This window comes from Megalopta genalis, chromosome 8 (genome assembly GCF_051020955.1).
Source record: "Megalopta genalis isolate 19385.01 chromosome 8, iyMegGena1_principal, whole genome shotgun sequence".
In the NCBI taxonomy this organism is placed as follows: Eukaryota; Metazoa; Arthropoda; class Insecta; order Hymenoptera; family Halictidae; genus Megalopta; species Megalopta genalis.
In genome coordinates, this window is record NC_135020.1 from 19337449 (window position 1) to 19360766 (window position 23318).

Below are 23318 nucleotides of genomic sequence, written 5' to 3' on the forward strand. Positions count from 1 at the left end.
ATCACTGTAATTATTTTTTCTTTTTATTGAAATGGAATAGAATTTTCAAAGATCCTTCTACAATTTTGGTGCGTGTGTCCTGAGACATTTCTGTTTTCCTACGCTGTACATTTACAGAACAAATTGCAAAGAAAGCAACGGTAAAAAACAAATTGATCAAAGCATCGGATCTTCTTTCAGATATTATGAAACTTTCGTTCCATGGAGACACTGATAACGTCAGGAATCAATGGAAGCCACTTCACCCTGTACACCTACACGCACAAGCCACCATATACATGGCCACACACGTACACACAGACATACAGACTTACACATAACAGTGACACACAAACTAAACGTGACCGTATTAGCGATCTTTGTTTTAGCGAGTTGCATTCGCTCGAGTAATTTTTCTTACTTTGTACATAAAATACGTATTATATCCGCCGTTTATCTTTTTACAGTATAGCGAGTGGGTGGGGGAGGAGGGGAAGGAGATTGAAAAAAGAGAGAAAGAGAGAGAGAGAGAGAGAAAAGAAGAAGCAGACTTGATAGAAATGTTTATATTAACACTCGAGCGGCGGACCATTTTGATAATAACAAGGTTGACCTAAAATTATTGTATTTCTGGGAAATAAGGGATTCCTCAGGTCATTTGAAGTAACTTTTTCCTTAGCGAAAACACAATCCGCGGCTTTGTTTAGGAATTATTAACGGAAAACACTGACCAATAAGAAGCGAGTTTGGATGGCGCGAGGCGGCCGAGCCAATAAACGAAACTGGGCTTTGTCCGCTGCGCGACAGCTTATCTCGCCTCTCATTGGTCACTGTTTTTCGTTAATAACTCGTAAACAAAGCCGCGGATTGTGTTTTCGCTAAGGAAAAAGTTACTTCAAATGACCTCGGGAAAACCCCTCATTTCCCGGAAGTACCATAATTTTGGGACATCCTGTATAACTGACATGGAGAGGTCACGGACTTCGGACTTCAATAAAATGTTTTTCAGTGAATCCAGAATGAAAATAATTTGAGTTATAATCGAGCGTTCGTGTGTGAATGGGCATTATTTATAAAGATATTTAATGTTTAAATTTCATTGGACCGAACATTGTGTACAGATATCGAAAACAAGAAACATCTACGATATTGGAATGGCAAATCCCGGAGGTTGTGAGTTTGCGATTCTTTTCCGCGGCTAAACTTTTTTCTCTTTATTCTTCATAGGAAATTAAATTTCTATAAAAGACATTTCAACGCGATTACATGGGCGTGGCGCCGATTTATCTTGATGTGTGCACCGTCAATGGTACATGCCAGTGTGAACGCGATATAGAGCTTATGATTAAATCGAATTAAATTTAGATAAACAAGGAAATACATAATAAATACATATATATTATATACAAGTAGAGGAAACGCATCGTAAGGGGAGCCAGAAGAGCTGGCCTAATTAAAACAAAGCGAAAAAGGCCAACAATTTATTAATATATATTAATCACAAAAGAATCTACACGAAGAAAGAATCGAATCCACACGACCCTCTGGGATTTGGGATCCAATACGTTACCCACATAGACACTCCAGTATCGTAGAAGTTATTTCTTGTTTTCGATATCTATACACAGTACATATTCGGTTCGATGAAGTTTCAACGTCAAACATCCTCATAGATAATGCCCATTCACACGAACGCTCCAACACGACTCAAACGATTTTTCGTCTGGAGTTACTAAAACAAATGTCATTGAAATCAGTTACCCAAAGTCTGTGACCTCTCCTCGCGAGTATGTTTAGGATCATATTATTTACCAATTTCATCAATTTATTCAGCATATTTTTGAAAATACTGCTCCTACACACATTAATCTTTCTGTAGACTTCAGTGAAACATGCGATAATTGAAATGAATTGTTAGAAACTAGATCGTCTCGAATAGCAATATTTATATACTCGGTCCAAATGGAACCGAGTTCCGCCGTCCGAGTGTTAAATATGTACTTGCAAAGACTAATAAATCTTTCTCATATCATAAATGATTAGAAATAGGGTAGCTTTGTCGACCGTAATCGCGAAATCACAGCAAGACCAGTGGTTAACAGATTAATTGCACAGATTTCATCTCGAATCGTCGCGATCGGTGTGCTCGCAGTATTTATTTAACACTAGGTTTACAGAATCCGTCATTTTGTGGCATATTCAATATTTTCAAATTTATGATCATTGAGAAGAAACATAAAGATGCATTTACGGGGAATTTGTCTGAATAAATATGTTTGTTATTTTTATAATAGTTGCTTTTAGTGCTCCGTAATCCTAGTGTTAATCAGGGACTGGACCATAACCTCCGGTATGTAATAGAAACGCTTCGAAATGGTCAGACAAGAAGAGGCCCCAGGGTTGATGCTCACGTTTTGATGAGATTATAAAGCTATAAAACTTGTAAAGCTGAATCCAATGATACCGGGTTTTGCGGGCAGACGGCTTATAATTTTTGAGATAATTAATGTTAAAGTTGTCAATAAAATTCCAGAAAGACGCGCTGGATTACGACGCGAGAGTCACGTAGGCCGGATCGAACCTCCCACCTCCCCCTCCCCTTCCCTAATATTTTTAGTATTCTGCTGGTGTGGTATCCTTTCGCTCGCATTACTGGGAACGGTTCGGCTCCGACCGATGATACCCGAACAGTGCACCGATTCACACCGCACGTACGCTCCCGAGTCCAATCTTTACGCGTAGGGATGTCGGTTTTGAACGGATATTGCAAACACACGTGCACACGTGTAGTTAATATATCCGTATATTAACCCGTGTACTCATTAATATACACGGGTACATGAATGCACATGTAATTAACGTGTCCATATTTTAATTCGTTCAGAAAGTGAACACTTTAGTTTTTCTTTCGTATAAAAACATTATTAAATCGATTAAAAATATTTTCCAAATAACTTCCAATTGTTTCTTTCGATTTATTTCTTCATTCATACTTACTTTTTTGTCCGAACAAACAATAGCATTCATTTTTGTAATGTGTCTGCGCGAAATTAAGAAACTCTTATCAATTACACATTAATTACACGTGCATTCATGTACCCGTATATCAATAAGTACACGGGTTAATACACGGATATATTAACTGCACGTGCACACGTGTGCATGCAATACCCGTTCTAAACAGACATCCCTACACGGATGATTCGGCTCCGACCGAATGAAAGAGCGTACGTGCGATACGAATCGGTGTACGGTTCGGGCATCATCGGTCAGAGCCGAACCGTTCTCAGTACAGAAAGGACCACACTAGCACAGTACTAGAAATATTAGGGAGTGGGGGAAGGCGGGAGGTTAAATCCGGCCTACGTGACTCTCGTGCCGTAATCCAGCGCGTCTTTCTAGCCTTTTATTATCGATTTAAACATTAATTATCTCAAAAACTATAAGTCGTTTGCCCCTAAAACCGGGTATCATTGGATTCAGCTTTACAAGCTCTATCGCTGGAGCAAATTTCATCGAAAAGTGAGCGTCAACCCTGAGGACCTCCCCCACATCTCCACCATTATTTCCCCCGTTCCGCCTTCATAAAACGTCACCGTTGCATCCGTGTACCCTGCAGAAATGCATTGCAAGGCGTTGGAGGGAAGGGGACACTGTTGTGTAAAAAAATAAATGTGAAACGAATGAAAATTTTGATTACTGACGTAATCGTTTCGAGGAACGATAGTTGCCGAGAGAAAGACAGAGAGAACACCGCGGGTGTCGGGAAAGAACGAAAGGGAAAGAGGGAGTGCTATTGCGTTTAGTGGGAAAGAAAGGGAACGCGGTTACGAAGAGGCAAGTAGAAACAATAGTTCAGATTGTTTTCGTTCGTAATTATTTGTCATCTCTTTTTCTGTCTCTCTTCGCCTTCCCCATCCATCCAGAGTACATCCCTCCCACACACTGTCACTAATGATTTCTATTTCTTTTTACACCGCCGCTCAATAATCTCGAGCGTCTTCCGACTCCTTCGATCAATCTGGCTTGTTCGTATACGTTTAGACTGCTGTTCACATTTACTTTATAAAAATATTATCTTCGTGTAAACTTGCTTTCACGAAGCCAGGGTAGTGTAGCCGGTTACTGTGGGGTAACCAACTTCTGTGCCTTTGGTTTGCTTTCGGGCATAATTAATTTTGTGTTTATTGAACGAGACGTATTAAATTTTGTTATTCTTTTGCTTTGTTTCTTTCTGAATGCAACATTTTTTATTGTTTTTATTTCGTTTATTTTTTGTTTGATACAACATTTGTTTATTCTCTTAATTATGTTTAGTTTTCAATACAAAAGTTTAATATGTTTTATTCGGTAAATATAAAGTTAATCATGCCCGAAAACAAACCAAAGGCACAACAATCGGTCGCCCCACAGTAACCGGCTCCGCTACCCCATTGTTTTATTTTCAAATAACGAGACTGAAGGAATTTGGAGTTTTCTTTTAACATTTTGATTGATGCGTGGTTCATATTAATTTGTATCATAATATAGTTGTGTAAACCGAGTTCCGTTAGAATGTGTACAGAATTTAAACAATTACATTGATTTTATGAGAGGCAATCAAAGTTATTCAGAATTATTCGAATACTTCGCTTTTGAACGGTGGCTTCATTGTACGACTAGCCAGTTTAGACGCGAGAATTGGTAAGTGTTCATTCCATTCCTGCACATATCCAAAGTGGTTGTCGAATTAATTGCTGAATCAATCATCTGTTCACGCGCTGTTCAATGAAATCACTAACGAGCAAGGAGAAGAACGTTCACTCTTAATTCTGCTTCGCAATCTAATCATTGATTACCGATTCACTGGCGGATGTGTGCGAAGGGTTTCACGAAAAAGACACACAGTGTGAAAGCTTTCAGCCAGATATTTCATTCTACGTTACTCCAGTGGTATCGCAGCACAGAGAACGACATTTTGCTTTTGCTTTCTTTTACTCGCTATGTCTTTCTACTCTTCTAATTCTTCCGTTGCTAATGGCAACTGTAGTCGCTCTACAATATTATACGTTCGCTAATGGCGGCTATAGTTGCGCAATCAAATTTTTCACCCATTCAAAACTCTAATCTTATTCATTTTTACTTCTCATGCGCTCTTCACACGAAAACTCGCTCATTTGTCCATCTCTTCTTCTTCTTCTTCTTCTTCTTCTTCTTCTTCTTCTTCTTCTTCTTCTTCTTCTTCTTCTGCAAAATTGTTTAGTTTCTCACGATTAAGAATTAGTATGAATCTCAAACGTGAGATTAAGAATGAAACGCAATTTTTGTTGAAGGAAAATGTGAAAATAATAACAGCGAAGAGCTCTTATGAGAGTTGAAAACGAATTTTGTTCATCTCTATTTAGTTGCACTTCAATTCTAGTAACAATATCATGACATGAATATCCAACACAATAACACGACAAATGCAACGCTTGATTCACCGAAAAATATAAATTCGCTGGAAGCTTTTCCGTAACGAACAATTTCACGTTCCTCTAGATGGTGAGTTTCGAATGCAATGTAAAGAGTCCATCTGGCCGGAAACTTTTGCACACCTCTATACGGGATGGTGCATCTGAAAAGCAATCATCTAAATATCTCATTCAACTGCGATGATATAAACATATTTTTTCCGACGATAATCATTCTACCAGGCGTCCCAAAATTATGGTATTTCCGGAAAATAAGGGGTTGCTGAGGTCATTTGAAGTAACTTTTTCCTTAGCGAAAATGCAATCCGCGGCGTTGTTTACGAGTTATTAACGAAAAACAGTGACCAATGAGAGGCGAGATCGGCTGGTGCCAGGCAGCTGAGCCAATGAGCGGACACTGGACTTCGACCGCTCGTTGGCTCGGTCGCCTTGCGCTAACCGAGCTGGCCTCTCATTGGTCAGCGTTTTTCGTTAATAACTCGTAAACGATGCCGCGGGTTGCATTTTCGTTAAAGAAAAAGTTACTTTAAATGACCTCAGGAATCCCTCATTTCGCGCTACAATAATTTTGGGACACTCCGTATAATGGTTGCCTGTTTCCGCGGATTACGAACCGTCGCGCTGGAAGTTTTCTAGAGATGCTATCAAAATTTACAAAAATACTTTTCGGAATGCAGTTTCGCTCTAGAAAATCAACACAATAACAAAAATCCGTGTTCACAGTAAATTTTTAGTAAATTAATCAATCGTTCTGTTAAAAGTCAATGAAAATAATACTTGCTATGGGTAATTAAATGATCAGAGCCACGTTACGATAATTGAATTTGTTGTTCACGCGTGGGATAATATTATCTGCATCGGTATAAAAAGATAATAGGAGTAAAAATTAATCATCTTAACCCTCCGCGATTCTGTGCAGTTTCAAAGTCATACGTTCCTTTCTCGCACCTTCCAAGTCTTGTTTCATTTTATTGTTAGAATTTAGTGTTAACATTCTATCGTTCCACCACCTCTTTGTACCCCAGGAATTTCTTCGGTACAATATTTTACAATTAAAACTCAACTCCCAGCATACATTCTTTAAAGCTACATGTACTGTGCCATACTGAATGAAAAATTAGTTGTACGAAATCGAGGTTAATTCGTTCATTTGTATCCTAATAATTCGAAAAGCCAGGAAAATATTCTCCACGGTCCATTGATACCGTCGAAACTGTGCATACATTTTTCACACGATCGCAACCAATTGAGATATTTAGGTGGCTGCCTTGAACCGAGGCAACCCGCGCATCGCGGTGCATACCGCTCGGAAACAGAATTAAACAGATAAAAGAGAATGAGCTTCCATTCACACGGTGGCCCTCATTTTCTGAAAAAGCGGCACTCGAGGCTTTTTCAGCGGCGGTGCGCGTCGCTTTTCTTTTCCCGTTCGTGTTCTCTCTAACGAATCTAACGATCACCACAGCTCGTATGCGAACCTTTCCACCTTTTCGTAGAGGTCTATTATCATTCTGCTACTGTCTACTACTCACTGGCACCTTTCTTCACTATTATCAAGAGGCTCTCGTGTCCGGGGGATCGATACGCGTGCGTACGTCAACGACTGCTTGACACGGGGACACGCTCGGTACCTGAAAGCTACTTTTCTCGACTAGCCGACCCCCGACCCCCGAATACTCGAAACGAGCAAACGGATGGTAGCAAAACCTTTCCTAGATGATAGCCGCTGGATATCTGCCCGCAAGTTACATAATACAAATCGATTCTCCTGCAGGCTTTTCCTTTCTTTATTTTTGTTTTCCTTCGTTCATTCGTCTCTCTCTCTCTCTCTCTCTCTCTCTCTCTCTCTCTCTCTCTCTCTCCTTCGATTCAGTTCTTCTCTCCTTTACTTCTCCTTCATTCACCTCGACGCGCGTACTGTTCGACTCTATTTAACACGTGCGCACACAACGGCAAACGTGTCTCTGTGTGTCTACGTGTGCACCGTACTCGCAGACGCGGCGGAAGCTTTTCAAACGGAGTCTCGAAGGCACGCGATGATCACTGTCGTTACGCTCACCATCGTTCATCGTCCATCTTCATTGTTGCTCGCATCGATGATGTCTAGGCGACTCGTGGGAGAAACGTTGGCATTGCTCCCGGACCAGTGACAGCAGACTAGAAACCTCGATGATTAGTGCGATCACCGTGATAACAGCGATTTCATTCGTTGATTGTGCATTCTGTTCCATTTTGGAAACTGTATGTAATCTTTTAGTGGAAGGCAGTCGGATCTACAGATACCATTGCTATGCTTGGCTTCTTGTGTTTTACGGTACTGTTAGAATATCAATACTCACAGAGACCTTGTTCATATTATATTAGAAATTAAAATAGATTTTCTGTTTTACTATGTTTAGTCGATTATTACTGTATTGGTTCTGGTTTGGTATAGAGAAACGTTCGATATATTTATATTGTGTCTATTGGAACATTTGACACGACGTTATTCGAAACAAGATTCTGTTTCATAATTATTTCCGTGCCTTTGACAGCTTTGGAGATAACGTTGCTTGATGTATTCTTCTAAATAACATGTTATTTCACTTTATGATTATTTGACACAATTATTTGAGATAATTGTGAAATTATTCAACAGAAATATAGCGATGTAACAGGAACATTAATCGACGAGACTGTAACAGATAAACTCGGGCTAAAGATATTTTAAAATAAAACCTTTTCTCGAAGGATATTATTTCGAGGATTATATCTTCATAAAAAGATAGTTCTGTTTAACACTAGATTTACGGAGCACAAAAAAAACAGCTGTTTTATATTAGTTTATAAAAGTAACAATAAGACATTTATTCTGATTTTTAACAAGTGTTATCGTAACATTTGCCGCAAGTAACACATAAATTGAATAAGTAGCTCATAAATGTATCTTTACGATATGAATAATCGTAAATTAAAAAGTTAGTGACCCGCCATTTTGACGGGTTCCGTAAATCTAGTGTTAAAGCAAATTCATGCGAAGGTCTCTTGAAGTAGAATTTGTCTCTTGTATATTATTTTGTATATATCTTTTGTCATATTAGAAATGAAAAAAAGTAACGGTGCGAAATGAATGATTCGAAACAGTTATCTTTTATTTTCATTTCCAATGTAATTTGCTCGGGTCTGATTCGAACAATGAAAAAGCTACAAATTTCACGTTCGATGGAAATAGATTTGCTCTTTTTCTCGTTCCGCTTTACTTACGATGATACGTAGCATCGGTGATAACATTAATCATTGAGAGACGCTGTTGAGGAGCAAGTGACGCCGTCAAAAGCATCCTAATGCGTTAATCGCGAACCTAGGAACCGATGGTCGCGCGCATGGTGTCTCCTGGTAATTTATATCGACAGCATGGTAATGTCCACGGTAAATCCAACTATTGGGATCAGAAGTTGCTACAGATTGGATTACAGCAACAACGTGAATCACGGAGAGATACCATGTGAGACCAGATTTGTTGTACGAGCTCCTAACAACCAAATTGATCAACTTTATAAAATTATAATCGAGAACCTGATCTCGTTCTAAAAATTGAGAAACAAGGTCAATGCGTCGGTTGAAAGGTGAACTTTGCGTACGAATAAAAATTCAAAAGTCCGTTAGTACAGTTTTTGATCTGCTTCACGTAATTTGAGTGGTCCAGAAGAATCTAATCGAATGCAGATGCGTTGCATCGATCGTAAGTATTTCATGTTCCTTTTCTATCGACCCTCATACGTTCCTCGAGAATAATCGCGTACGAGATCCGTTCACGGTTCTCACACGTTTTACACTTTAATCCGGCTAATTGCCGTCGATTATCGATACTGTACCGATATATTATTGATACTTAGCGATATATTGATAATATCGTTGAAACATTTTTAAAGCTAACGCAGCCTACAAACGGAAATGAGACTTCTGTTTCATCTGAAACAATTTCTTCAACTTTCGAAAATAATCGTTCTTTAAAAACGTAATAACTTTAATTAAATTCGACGAAATTACTTGAATCTTGACCCCTTGGCATGCCATTTTCTTCGCAGTTACTGCGGTTAGACGTTTTTCGATTGCAATAATTTCTTAGAAGGGAAAGAAAATTGATGCTTATCGTGCGCCTAAATTTACTCGAATGCTTAAATATCGATGACAAGAGATTCGAATTTGATTCCAATTTTAAAGAACAGAATAACATCTACACTAATAAATACACACTAGCTATTATAATACTATTGTTAGTTATTATACTACCTATTACTAGAAACTTTCGTGACAAGTCGGACTCGTCAAAGTACGGCAAGAGGTTAAAGCGTTCGAATAAAAATGAAAACGAGAGCCTAGAACGAAGTCAAAATCAGTCTCGAGGGAGCAACTTATTTCGTATTGTCATTGCTTCGTTGTATTTCATTGTTATCGCGTTGGTATTTGTTTCGCGCTGCGTTCAAATCCAATCATTCTCTAGTCTCTGGTCGACTGCTCTCGTTTGTCAGACACTGTATCGATAACACCTATCGACAACTGCATCGATAGGCCGCACTTCTATCCTGTATTCGTGGCGAAAAGAAACATACGCATGATCCGGCGTATAAACGAGCGTAAAACGAGCGAATTTCCACGCGAGGAACGTACGAGGGTCGAATTGTTCTCCCTTGGACCGGTACAGGAGACATTACGAGCTCACGATAAAAACTAATGTGCAGTTGACTAACTTGGCTTTTGCGGGGTTCGTACAAGATTATGCTTGCACCGCTGCAGTTACCCCCACCCCGTTTTCTGCTGGCGACCTCACTTACTCCCGCCATTTTGGCTCGGATCCTGACCGAGTCGAAGCTTCCGAAAATCCCAGTCTCGCTGGTCTGGTCTTAACGGCCGTGTTACTTTTCATCGGTAGGGCCGTGACGTTCGTTACCGTACACAGATCGAAATTAATTGACCGCACGAGGCCACCGAACCCACCCATTGTTAGTAAGTATGGGATTCCTGCTAAGTTCGAGCACCGCTAATACGACCGATGCGCCTAACGATATGCAAAATCTAAGGGACTGAATAATAATCCAGGTCAGTGTTCTCTCTCTCACAGATACGTCAGTTCATCGATCAAATAGAGATTTCTTCGTTTAGAAATCCAATTGTGTGAAATGGGTGAGGGGGTGACGACTCGCGAGTGGCCTTGACTTCAATCGAACTAAACACGATCTAGCAGAGCCCCGGTATTGTTCGATTAATCCTTTGTGCGTCGGGTGGCACCGTTTCTTTTTCTAGTTCGTTCCGAACAGTTTCCTTCGAATTATTGCACAACGCGGCGTAACAACGGTGCACGATGTCTCTCGCAAAATCTCGTCGTAAATATCACCGATCCGCGCGGGCAGTGAATTATAATTAGCGAAGCCTCGATTTCGCTCGTTTCAATCGCGCGTCGAACATTTCGGAAGATATCATTCCGGCGGAGTTCCGAAATTTCGTAACGAACGTCAACGTGTCCACTGCGATCGATGAATCCCACGTTATGCTAACCGCACCATCGGGTCGATCGGATTCGTAAACAAGTTAACCGCGAGCGAACAATATCATCGATGCGAGCGATCGTAGCTCGGAATCGTTTTTTGGAGATTCGTCGACAGGAAACGCGAACGCAAGATGGCCGCGCTATAAGCAGAGCGATGCGTGCGAAGAAAGTTTCAGATTTCCTTGAGAGATCGTCTATCTCCTCTTTTTCGAAGATCTATCGCGCCGTTCTTCTCGAATTAGACCGATCTAGCTTGGGTCTGTTTTATTCGGAAATTGGTTCGAGTTACGTCGAACGATGCGACGCGGCCGGAGTAAATTGGGGAAAACTTGAAACTTATCTTTGCCGGTTTTATCTCCGACCGGGGGCGAGGCAAACTACCGGATCGGGTTCCTAACGCAAGAAATTGCTACACCTCGTTTCCGGTATCACCGCGGCATTAAACATTCTCGCATATCATTTGGTGAAGTAATTGTTTGCCTGGCCCTGCGATACGCCACTTGCAAGCTCTCGCTGCAACATCCACACGAGCATGGATCATTTATTAGAAACGGGGAATAAAATGGTCGCTTGTGTCGGGTCGTATCAATTTTCAATTATTTGGAAACGGTGTCCGATGGATAGTACTGCAGCGACGCTTCCTCGTGTAATCAGGACCCTTGAATTGCGGAGATAAATATTGAGGAGACATTGAGTGAAACACAAAATAAGGAATTCATTTGTCTTTGACGCGAGAAGAAATTTTTACAAAGCTGAGAGCATTTAGTAATATTTTAATCTATCGCGCGTCTTTAATCGTTTCAAAATTGTATGTACGGCGAAGACGAGTGCGTGAAATTCAGCGAAATTACAGGAAATTACAGTTCATTTAGGTATTTGTGTTATTTCCACTGCAATGGTTTTACAGCGGTAAGTCCGATCAAGAAGGTTGATTAAGAAAAGTCAAAGACTGTTCGTTCGCAATTTACACTCAATCTATGCTTTATCTTGGCGTTCAAGGGTCTGCGATGGTATAATCAAGCTTGGGTTTAATCGCAGTCACATAAATATGTCTTGCATTTTATATGTTACTTTGAAACATTAGTATTGCTATCTGATTAATTTATGTTTTTAATTTAACATTATATTAATATAATAATAATATATTAAATGATATTGAATAATATTAAATAATATATTAATTATATTAGAATAGTTCGTTCTCAATAAGTGTCACTGCGGTTCAAAACGTTTTAAATATCCGTTCAATATAATTTATAATTTCTACGTAGTTGTTACTATATCGCAGATTTTGTTAACTTATAACGGCCATAAAAGATAAATAGACGTTTCCTGACCTTTTTACACCTGTTAGTGTACACAGGTAATGCACAATAGTGTGTACACTAGTTTTCATTCAGTGACACTCTCACTAATAACATGGAAATTCTTTTGTTACAAAAGATGTTCATGATCAATTTTTTTTTATAAATGTTGAATCGGACGCAAACAATAATACTTTCTGTTATGTTTTGGCATAAGGATTTATAATTAGCTCTTGCATTATTATCTGACGAAACCCTCTTTATAATTAATTAGTTCGACAACTCTATGGTCGACATTTAGCGAACTTCGCTATTGTTAAATCTTGTTACAAACTACTAGCGTGCATGCTCGCAGCACTATCTATGCTTATTATCATGGAGTAGCGCGCTTCATTTTACTGGAAACGCTGAAATATTTCTTCTTAAACAATTGAAGGTGAGACAAAATACAGTATGAATCTTTTTGGGGACACAGAACGCAGTGATTTCGAAGTCAACTTCATAATTTCCTTCCATTAAAATTTTCGGGTAAATTTTACGAACTTCAAGGATTGTTGAACATAAATGTTTAATACTTTGTCTGCCGGTAGTTTTTCATAGTGGTCCCTAAAACTGGAATTACCAAACTACAGTAATTTCTCCCTAATTCTCTCTGCGTCTCGTTTTTATAGTTATATCTTACTATAAAAACGAGCCGCAAGGCTCGAACAATCGTATCTTCTCTTTCCGAATTGTTTATTTTTGTTTACAATCTGAGCATCGATTAGGGAGAATTTACTCTATTTGGGACTAATTTCGGTATTCCAAATTACCAAAAGTGTTACAGTTACAGTAAATTCTCCCTAATTCGCACTCAGATTGCGCACAAAAGTGGACAATTTCGGAATAGAAGATACGATTATTTGAGTCTTGCGTCTCGTTTTTGTAGTTGTTGGCAATCGGTGACTATCAGTGACGAATTAGGGAGAAATTTCTGTAGTCGAAATGACTGGTTTCTGATTTGTTCTTTTACAGTTTTTGATATTTCTAAAATGTTTCTATGAACATTTTTCTAATTTTTAGACAAACTGAACCTGTATGAAGTTAAAAACACATCCGGTCTTGCTATTGTTATAAAACAATTTACATTATTCGCGTTTACGGCTCGGTAGTTCTATTATTAATGAACGAGATTCTTAAAAAGTACCTCAAAAGCGACAGCAATATCATTAATAATTTGATAATATATATGGATTAATATTACGTAACAACTTCTTCTTAAATTGTCATTTAAAAGAACATCATGGAGCTTCTTCATCGTATTGTCCAGTCATCGAGAAACATAGTGATAGACTTCCGGTAAATAAAGCGTTAAAAGGTCTTTATTAAGTCAAAATGGCTTTCATTCGAAATATTGATCAAGATTTGAAACTAATCGAAAGTTGCCCTGACAGCGAAGGAATAAGATTAACTTTTCAACATCTCCTCTTTAAGATGGTTTTTCATAATAATAGTAATAATAATAATAATTTTTGTCTATCCACGACAATCCATAACGTGATTACAGTTTGATAATTATACTTATCGAAAAGTATGTTTTCGACAGGTGTGAACGTTTTGTCCTAAAGATTCGGACAATCGATAGCACTGTCGGGACAGATAACGTTCGTCACCTATATTCTTCGAAGTATTCCAGTGTTTCTAGTCGAAATAAACACGCCACGTACGACAATATCGTTAATAATAACAATATTGATCGCAGCGACGCGATTAACACTTGCGTACAGGCTTATTCCCCGTTTCTGCTAAACGATTCACGTCAGACACGAAAGCATCTCTAGCGTTTCAACACGTTAGCGCGCTTCTGTTTTCTAGTAGCAAAGAAAAAAAAAATGATTGTTAGAGGGAATGCTCCGCGATGGAATGCGTACGGCCGATCACGATTCCGTAGGCGTTGTTCCTTCATTGTCTCTTGTCTCTTTTTTTTCTATTTTTGTTGTCGTTGTTGTTATTGTTGTTGTTGTTGTTGTTACCTGTCTGTCTGTCTGTCTGTCTGTCTCTTTAAATATCGCCGGCGTGCACCACGCGTTCCCGCCAAACTAATTCGGCAATGTTATTTTTCATTTTTCAGGGCAATGCTTAAATCGTCCAGACCGGGACCGTTTGCGAAGCAAGTTCGATCAATTTGCCGCAGTTAATCGACCAAAGAAACAAAACAAACGAAAAGCATAAAAAAAAGAATGATATTCGATTAAATAATAATATACACACAACAAAAAAGAAACACACACACACACACATAATACACGAATGTGCTCGTCGTACGACTGTTTTAATAATAACAATGATATTCATATCCGAAAGCAATGACCAATCATGATGTAATATTATACATGAGTGTTTTTTCTTTTGCCTAAACGTGTTCTTCGTATAAACCCTCTCACCGTTCCCAGCCGTTGTTTCATTTTTCTATTTTCGTGTATCACGGTTTGTGGCAAACGTTCGTCGTGCTTCGAATGCGCCAGCAGTTCTCCCGCTTCTTGTTGTTAATTGTTCGAGAAACCATAACTTTTTTCAACGAACACGGTGTTCACCACGATCGTAGACTGCAGCGCCATTTTTTGAACGGCTGTGGGTAGCATCTCTTTCGAGATGGCGAGTTTTATACCAAAAACGATATTTTTGGTTTAATTTTTATTCGAATTCTTGCGATATTAAAAAGAAAAGAGTATAAATAATATGAAAGGAGTGGCGCAAAATTTCACTCGAAACGACAATTTTCATAAATACATAATAATTTTCATAAATACATAAATAAATAATTTTCAATTAATATTTAATTTGAAATTATTTTGTCGAGCGACACGTGTTTTTCTATTCAATTTGTACATTTTTCTTAAGAAATTCAAGTTCTCCGGTACCTTCGTAATATTTTATAAACGCTCGTTGACACTTATGTGACTGAAGTCACTTAACAATGATTTTTCACTGTTTTAACGTAACTTCAGTTTCAGCTATAGCGTAATAAAGTATTTTGTTAAAAATTACAAATTCTTTGTTGGTTTATATCTTGCTATTGATATTCGCTGGTTATAGGTTACATAAATTATTTCGTAATATTTTATAAACGCTCGTTGACACTTATGTGACTGAAGTCACTTAACAATGATTTTTCACTGTTTTAACGTAACTTCAGTTCCAGCTATAGCGTAATAAAGTATTTTGTTAAAAATTACAAATTCTTTGTTGGTTTATATCTTGCTATTGATATTCGCTGGTTATAGGTTACATAAATTATTTCGAATACGTATAAACAATTCAGACTGTAGAAGATTGATGCGATGAATAAATTACTAAATATTTTCAATTCAAAATAATTGTCTGACGATTCTCACGAACATGTCTCGGCTTTTTCCTTCGCCGCCATCTTGAAGAATCGCTACGCGGCATCTCCGCAGACTTCGTATTGTGAACGCTATGGTCTATGAAAAATATTAATCATAATTGATGAACAAGAACAATCAATGAAAAACGAGAAATTGTTGTGTCCGTATGAAGCTGAATATTTTTGGGACAAACCGTGGCTGTTGCTTTGTCAGATTTTGCCGGTAACGGTTCCGAACTTGAATTTTTACATCGAAGGATGTATTTGAAAGTAATAGGTAAGTTTTCAAGTTCGTTTCAAGCGAAACGATACGTTGGTTCGATGAAACGGGAGACTTTAATGCGAGGATCTACAACGATGCAGTATACAGGGTGTTAAAGAAGAAGGAATACTGTGATCGTGGGTCTTGTTGTTTTTTTTCTTTTAACATTCTGTATGCGATTTACGCTCGTGGAAATTCTGCGACATTGTTTTGCAAGGCGCTCCCGTTGAAGTGCAGCCTTTCGAGAGGTTTTGGTGATCGATGTGTGTGAAGACTGTTTTGTCTTTCTGTCCTGGTTGGGACTAATTTTATTAATGCGAGAACGTAGATCGACGATTTTTTATTCGTCACTTGACGGGTACGATTGACGTGTAAAGATCGAACGGGATCGAAGCATTCGGAAAGGAAAGGTGAGGATGCACAATTAAGACATACGACTCGTGGAACGCTTGTTGTCTAATGAGAATAACGCTTACTTGTTTTATATTATACACGAACTATCGATTTCCATCAAGACGAAGGTATATCTGCGATGATCGAGCCCGTGAATTATAGACGTGAGAGTGAAATTTGACTAGTATACCTTTCAAGTAGATCTGTTGTACCGCTGAACCATTTGCCTTTTAATTTCCCACCAGTAATTTCGCAGGTTTTCGAGCTTGTGTACTTTCAAATTCACGAATTACCGTATATTCTATAGCTTCTGATTTCTCCGATTTTTAATTCGTCAACCTGTACAATATTCTCGGGTCACCGAGTTGCCGAATTTTTATATATGTTTTCTTCCAAACTTTTAGGTGTCCAACTTCGTCAGTGTTCGTGCCGAATTCTCAAATTATCAAGATCTAATTGTTTTCGAGCTCTCCAAATTGAAACGTTTTCAAGCTCTTCAAATTTCGAAGCATTTAAATGCAAACATTCGCAAGCTCTTCAATTTTTACGATACTTAAAAATCTACAATTTCTCGTGCGTCAAGAAATCAAAAGAAGTACTCAAACCTTTATGTGTTTGTCCCTTTGAATGTTTCTATTGCCAGGCTTTTGGATTTTTTCGTTTTTGAACTCCTCAATTTTTATGACACATGAATTTTTACAATTTTTGAAGCATCAAGGTGTTCGATGAAATTTTTGAACCTTTAAGTGTTTATCTTCTCCAGTGTTTTATATTATCGGATTGAACAATTTTCGACTATTTGAATTTTGGTATTTGTGAACTTTTTCCTTTTTTGTTCATTTTTAAGCTCTTCCATTTTCATGTTATATCAAATGTTACAATCTTCGAATAACGATAGATGAAAGGGATTGCTCTGGCCAGGGCTATTTGTAATTACAGTAAACTGGTATATTTTCAACGTGCTGAAACGTTCTCACCGACCTAAATATTTAAAGTAATCGTACCGTAATTAGCAGCTCAAATTAGCAGCTCAAATTCAAATTTGTCGAATTTTCACCCATCGAATTTAATTATGTAGACATTATTGTTTGTTGCTAGTGGTGAAGGCAGCGTGTAAAGTATTTCCCGATCTGATGCTTTGGCAGTATACATTTGTGATCAAGCAAATTGCCGTACTTCCCAGCGTACGCAATTTAAAATCGTTTGTATTGTCGCTCCGTGTTAAGTACATGGCCATTTTTAAACTTTGTGAAGTACATTAAAAAATACACATTTCGAAGTAATGGACAGAACGTTCCGCGCGTAAGCTGTAAAAATCGATCGATCCTCTTGATTAGATTATTGATTTAATTGTAAGAAAGACAAAGGAAATGTACGAGTGCGAACGATATATGGAACATAGTAATGTAAATATTAGTCGTCCACTATTATTTCATAGATGTTTGAAATTGTTGTTTCGTTTTACATACACTCTATGTAATATTTGAAACTGTGTCTACTCTAATTTCCAATTTTACTCATTCTTATTCCTCTCTTTTGGACAGAGTTGCTGCGAATGATTGATCTCCTAATGCGAGAAATTTATTAATAAAATCGGTGAAATATTAATGATATAATTTGATTTGAATTTTCGCTGGAAACGTTCTGACATTTCAGACTGTATGCCTGACCATAGGCGAACCATTTCTCCTTTCTAATTCTTCGTCAGACTGAGGACAATGTATGTTACAAAACGTGGTATAAACATTTTTTGATATCAAATGTTTGCGCAAAATGTTATTAATGACATTTACGTGTAACGATCGATGCAACAAATCGATTTTTATTGTTTGTTTCGAGGTCATATCTGATAGTAAATGATCTATTTTCTTTTTGCCATTTTCCAGCATTTATTTTTTCGCAAACTTTATTTTATGTTTGTTGTTATTTCTATGAATTTAACAATCTTTCGAGTGAAAATTATTCATTGCAGAGAAAGCTTCGAAAAATTAAGAACAATATCAATATAATATAAAAATTAAGAAAACAATTATAAAATAAAAGATTACTTGTTAATATAATTGATAATGATTATTATTTATAAATTCTCAATTAATAGAATAATTACTATGTTAAAAAGTATTTCTGTTGTCATTGATAAAAATCTAGTGTTTCACTTGCAGTAATACTTTCTCCACAGTATCACAATGTATTACAATTTTCCAATGTCTAATTGTAAAGTTTTAGACATATTAATTTACAAACATTGATATGAACTAGAATTTTTGCCTTTTCCGTGTAATTACGATTAACGATATGATTTTATATTGTTCATGAATTGCAAAGAGACTGATGTATATTTATCGCCAGATACATTCTGACGAACCTAATCCCGAGTTTGTGTCATTAACAGTATCTCTGTCTTCGAATCTGTCGTTTCACAAGAAGAATTACGCTTCGAGTAAATAATTGCATTTTCAACAAAGTAGCACAATTTGAGACTGCTTTTCTTTCCCGCGTAAATCGCTCTACCTTTCTCTACTGCCACAGAGACGGTATGCTTGACGATGGGATTAATTGCTTGATTTCTCTCGATTTTGTTTGTATGTCCCGATGGCCGATCACACGGTAGAGGGTGCCGCCGATTTGTCCCGTAAGACGCAGCAAAAGCTTCCCGAACGAAAGCGAAACGACAGATCACGCAGCCGAGCTCGAGGACTTCCTCTCCTCCAGATCAGGTATACTATACTAATTTTCAATGATTCTCCAAATTAGTCTCCGCTTCAATACAGAATGATAATACGTTATAAACGGTCACCACATTCATTCCGAAATGACGACGCTAATTTTTTGATCAATTTTAGAATAAATCTGAAAAATGTACCCTTTTGATAAATTTTCCGCAGCTAAAGCGTCAATCCAGGAGCACAGAATTAATATACAATATTTGTATATAACATAATATATATGTAATATATACTATCTATAATATATATTATAATATACAGGGTGTCCCAAAGTTATGATGTTTCCGAGAAGTGAGGGATTTCTGAGGTGATTTGAAGCAACTTTTTCCGTTACAAAAATTTTCTCCGAGGCATCGTTAACGAATTATTCATGAAAAACACTGACCAATGAGGGGCGAGTTCGCTCGGCGCTTGGCGACCGAGCCAACGAGCAGAATCGAGCTCCGTGCGCTCGTTGGCTTCGCCGCCGCGCGCCAGCCAAGCTCGTCTCCTATTGGTCACTGTTTTCCGTTAATAACTCGTAAACAAAGCCGCGGATTGCATTTTCGCTGAGAAAAAAGTTACTTTAAATAACCTCAGGAACCTCTCATTTCCCGGAAGTATCATAATTTTGGAACACCCTGTATAATATATATATATAATATATATATATGTATCATATTATATATATTATACAGGGTGTCCCAAAATTATATATATAATACCAAATTTTTATATATGATTGCGAACAAATTTGTATAAATCGCAAACAGCAAATCTTAACCTCTAGATATGATTTAACAACAAATTGACAATTTAAATAGAAAATAAGAAAAATAAAAAGTAAAATAAGAATCGAAAATGACAATCCACAACGTCTTTAATTGAGAACAAGAGACAACAAAACAGTATATTTTTGTCACGTTCTGTCTAAAAATAGATTTAGATTTAAAAAAAAAGACGATAAATCAGTTTCTGACTTCGAAGTTTCACCGAACTCCAGATGATTAATTTAACCATTTCCATTCGAGCGGCGCCTCTAAGGTACCGCAAAAATTTGTTACGTCACGTTTCAAAGTAACTTTTGCATTGTGCAATTTTTGTATATCTAGAAAAATGGTTAAAAATGTAATTGTGAGAGTCACGAGACTCAATTTTATATGCATAAAAAGCACTAATTGCGAGTCGTGCAAAATTAACGTAGGTCGGAGAAACTACAGTAATTTTTCCCTAATTCGCGCTGAGATTTTCACACAAAAATATATTGTAATTTGGGAGAAGGAGATACGATTATTATTTACAGAATACGATTTATTTTATGTTTAGCCACAATAGAGTTAAAGTATCGTCGTTTCTCCTTTATAATCGAGGAAGATTATGCATCGCGATGTTCAACTCTTACTTCGCATTTCAGTGTAAATTCAATTCTTCCGAAAAATTGCAATTTTATATCTAGAGGTAGCGATCCATTTATATCTGAAGGTTGCCGTTTGCTAGTTTCGTGAACAACTATAAAAACGAGTCGCAGGCTCGAACAATCGTATCTCCTCTCCCCAAATTGTCCATTTTTGTGCTCAATTTCAATACGAATTAGGGAGAAATTACTCTATTTTGGATTTAAAGTTAAAATAGCTTCGAATGCAAAGGGTTGGTAGAAGACGAAAAGAGTGCATGAAAACATTCCGAAATCCCTGATGAACGTAAAGTAGCACGTTTCTCACTATTCCCTAAAACCGCAGGTGTAACAGAGCTGTCTATGGACAAACCGGAATCCGACGACGAGGATGAGGACAACTGGAAGGACGCGTCGCCATTGACGCCTGTGATCAGTCCCGCTGAGCGGCGTCGAGTGCTTCCTCTAGTTCAGAAACCCTTGGAAACAGTGGAAGTCGACGTTCACGAGTTCTACCCAGCCAGCAGCAGTTCTCTGGAGGACGTGATCATCGCGGACATAAGCCCAACGTCCCAGGACATGAAGATAGCCGCGAGGTACAGCCACGTCGTCACGGCAGGGGTAGAAAAGGTAGCGCCGAAAGTGAAATTAAAGCCAGAACCGTCGGACGAGAAGCCGTCGGTGGAGAAGCAACCCGAGCCGCAAGTACCGGTCAAAAAGCGGCCCGACCTTGAGAGGAGGAGAGAGTCGACTCGCATGGACACTGTGGAGAAGATGCCCCCGTTGCAGGAGTCGCCGACGACGCGCGAAGAGCCTGAGAAAGTTGCGAGGCAGAAGATCGTCAAGAGACAGAGCACCGATTCCGACGACAGAACCGCGACGCTGAAGCTCGACGAGATGGAAGAAGGCGACGAAGACTCCAGACGGGTTCCGGACTCGGTTACGCCGGAGGTCTCGAAGAGGAAGAAAAGCCTGGAGGAGGTGTCGAGATCGAAGGAGCACAGGAAGTTGCAGAAGGAGCAAGAATGTATCGAGAGGGTCACGGAGTTCCTGTCGAGACACAACATTTTGACCTTCACGGACCACTATAGCCAGGAAATCGTCGTCCAAGAGACGAAGGAGCAACGAGTGCGTCCGTCCAGTTTGAACGAGTTGGAGAAGGCCCGTCCGGCCGAAGGAGTTGACGACAGAGGTAGCCAACGAGCGGAGGAAGTCAAGAGTACTCCCGAAGACTCGATGAAGTCGCCGTCCACTGTAATATCGGAGAGGCTTACGAGCTACGATCGGCTTCAGGTGGCGGCTGCGGAGCCGAGGATCGGCCTGACACCGGAAACGGAGGCTCCGCCGAAGCGCAGGAGTTCGATGAGAAAGAGAACGTTCTCCAGGGAGTCGTCGAGGGAGTCTCTGCTGGACGAGGCGAAGAAGGAGGTCAGGATACAGGAGAACGTCGAGGAGATCTTCTTCGAGGAGCCTAGCGAGATCTCGGGCATTCTGCCGGAGGTGCAGCTGGTCAAGGCTAGGATCATCACCGCCGAGGAGGTCGCGGCCAGCAGGCTCGAAGAACCTGTCGCCAGGGTGGAGGTGCACTCTCCGCCGGAAGTGGTTGTGCTATTGGACTCGATTAGGGTGAGGAGCGGCCGAGTGCCTTCCCCGGAAACGGTGGACACTTCGCACCTGCAGCTGGTCAGCCTGGCGAAGTCCACCTCGGAGAACACGCTGGTGGACCCTGCGGAGGAGGAGAACAAGGTGTCCGAGAGGAACATCAAGACGGAGATTTTGTTGGACTTGTCGAAGGTCCAGGACGTCGGGGAGGGGATCGGCAAGTCGGTGGAGGGGGAGAGGAAGGAGAGGAAACTGAGCAGGACTGGCAGCGAGGGATCGAAGAGGGGGGGCCTTAGGAGTCTGGCCAGGCAGAAGAGTCGGGATGGAATCAAGATCGGAAGCCTAGCGCAACCGGATCAGCCGGAACTCACGATCTTGGTGGAAGCCGCCGTCACGGACAAAAAGAGGGCCGCTTTCAAGGACACCGGAAGCAGGCTGCTCGACGATGGCGCTGAGAGGATCGTTAAGAGGTGAGTGAGGACTCTAACCATCTTTGAAATCACATTGATCTTTTTCTTACGTCTGCAAAGAGAGTGCAAGGCCTTGGGGTCACCGATATTGTTGAAACTTTATACATCTATAGAATTCGTTCTTCTGTTTACCAATATACAGGGCGTTGGATTAAATACACTACGGCAGCCTATCGGCGCATCTACAATATACAGGGTGTCTCAAAATTATGGTATTTCCGGAAAATATGGGATTCCTGCGATCATTTGAAGTAACTTTCTCCTTTACAAAAATGTTCTCCGAGGTACCGTTAACGAGTTATTAACGAAAAACACTGACCAATGAGAAGCGAGCTCGGCTAGCGCGAGACGAGGCGGCTGAGCCAACGAGCGCACGGAGCCCAGTTCCGTTCATTGGCTCGGCCGCCACGCGCCAGCTGGTCCTCACCTCTCATTGATCACTGTTTTTCGTTAATAACTCGTAAACGAAGCCGCGGATCGCATTTTCGCTAAGGAAAAAGTTACTATCTCATGAACCTTTCAGTTCCCGGAAATACAAAAATTATAGGACATCCTGTATAGGGTGCTCTTAGGATGTTGTCTCTAGGGTGTTGTATAAGTGTTCTTGCCATCGTAAAACCAAAGTCCATCAAAAGAATATTTATAACGCGGAAGGCAATACAGAGTAATGTCTCCCTAACTGACGCTAAGATTGTGCACTAAAATGGACAATTTGGGAAGAGGAAATACGATTATTCGAGCCTTGTAGTTCGTTTTTATAGTTGTTGACAATTCGTAGCTATAAAAACGAACGGCAAGGCTCGAATAATCGTGTCTCCTCTTCCCAAATTATCCATTTTTGTGGACAACCTGAGCGTCAATTAGAG

The 23318-nt window shown here is 39.4% G+C and overlaps 1 protein-coding gene across 4 annotated transcripts in view; it reads left to right on the forward strand.

The window, feature by feature from the left end:
* Nucleotides 1–23318, forward strand: part of LOC117217682 (multiple PDZ domain protein) — a 233891-nt gene that overhangs the window by 147660 nt on the left and 62913 nt on the right. For all 4 annotated transcript variants that reach the window (XM_076524162.1, XM_076524160.1, XM_076524161.1 and 1 more), the window contains 2 exons: nt 18894–18999; nt 20727–22452. In XM_076524162.1, coding sequence (XP_076380277.1) covers nt 18894–18999; nt 20727–22452 — 1832 coding nt within the window. The remainder of the gene's footprint in view (nt 1–18893; nt 19000–20726; nt 22453–23318) is intronic.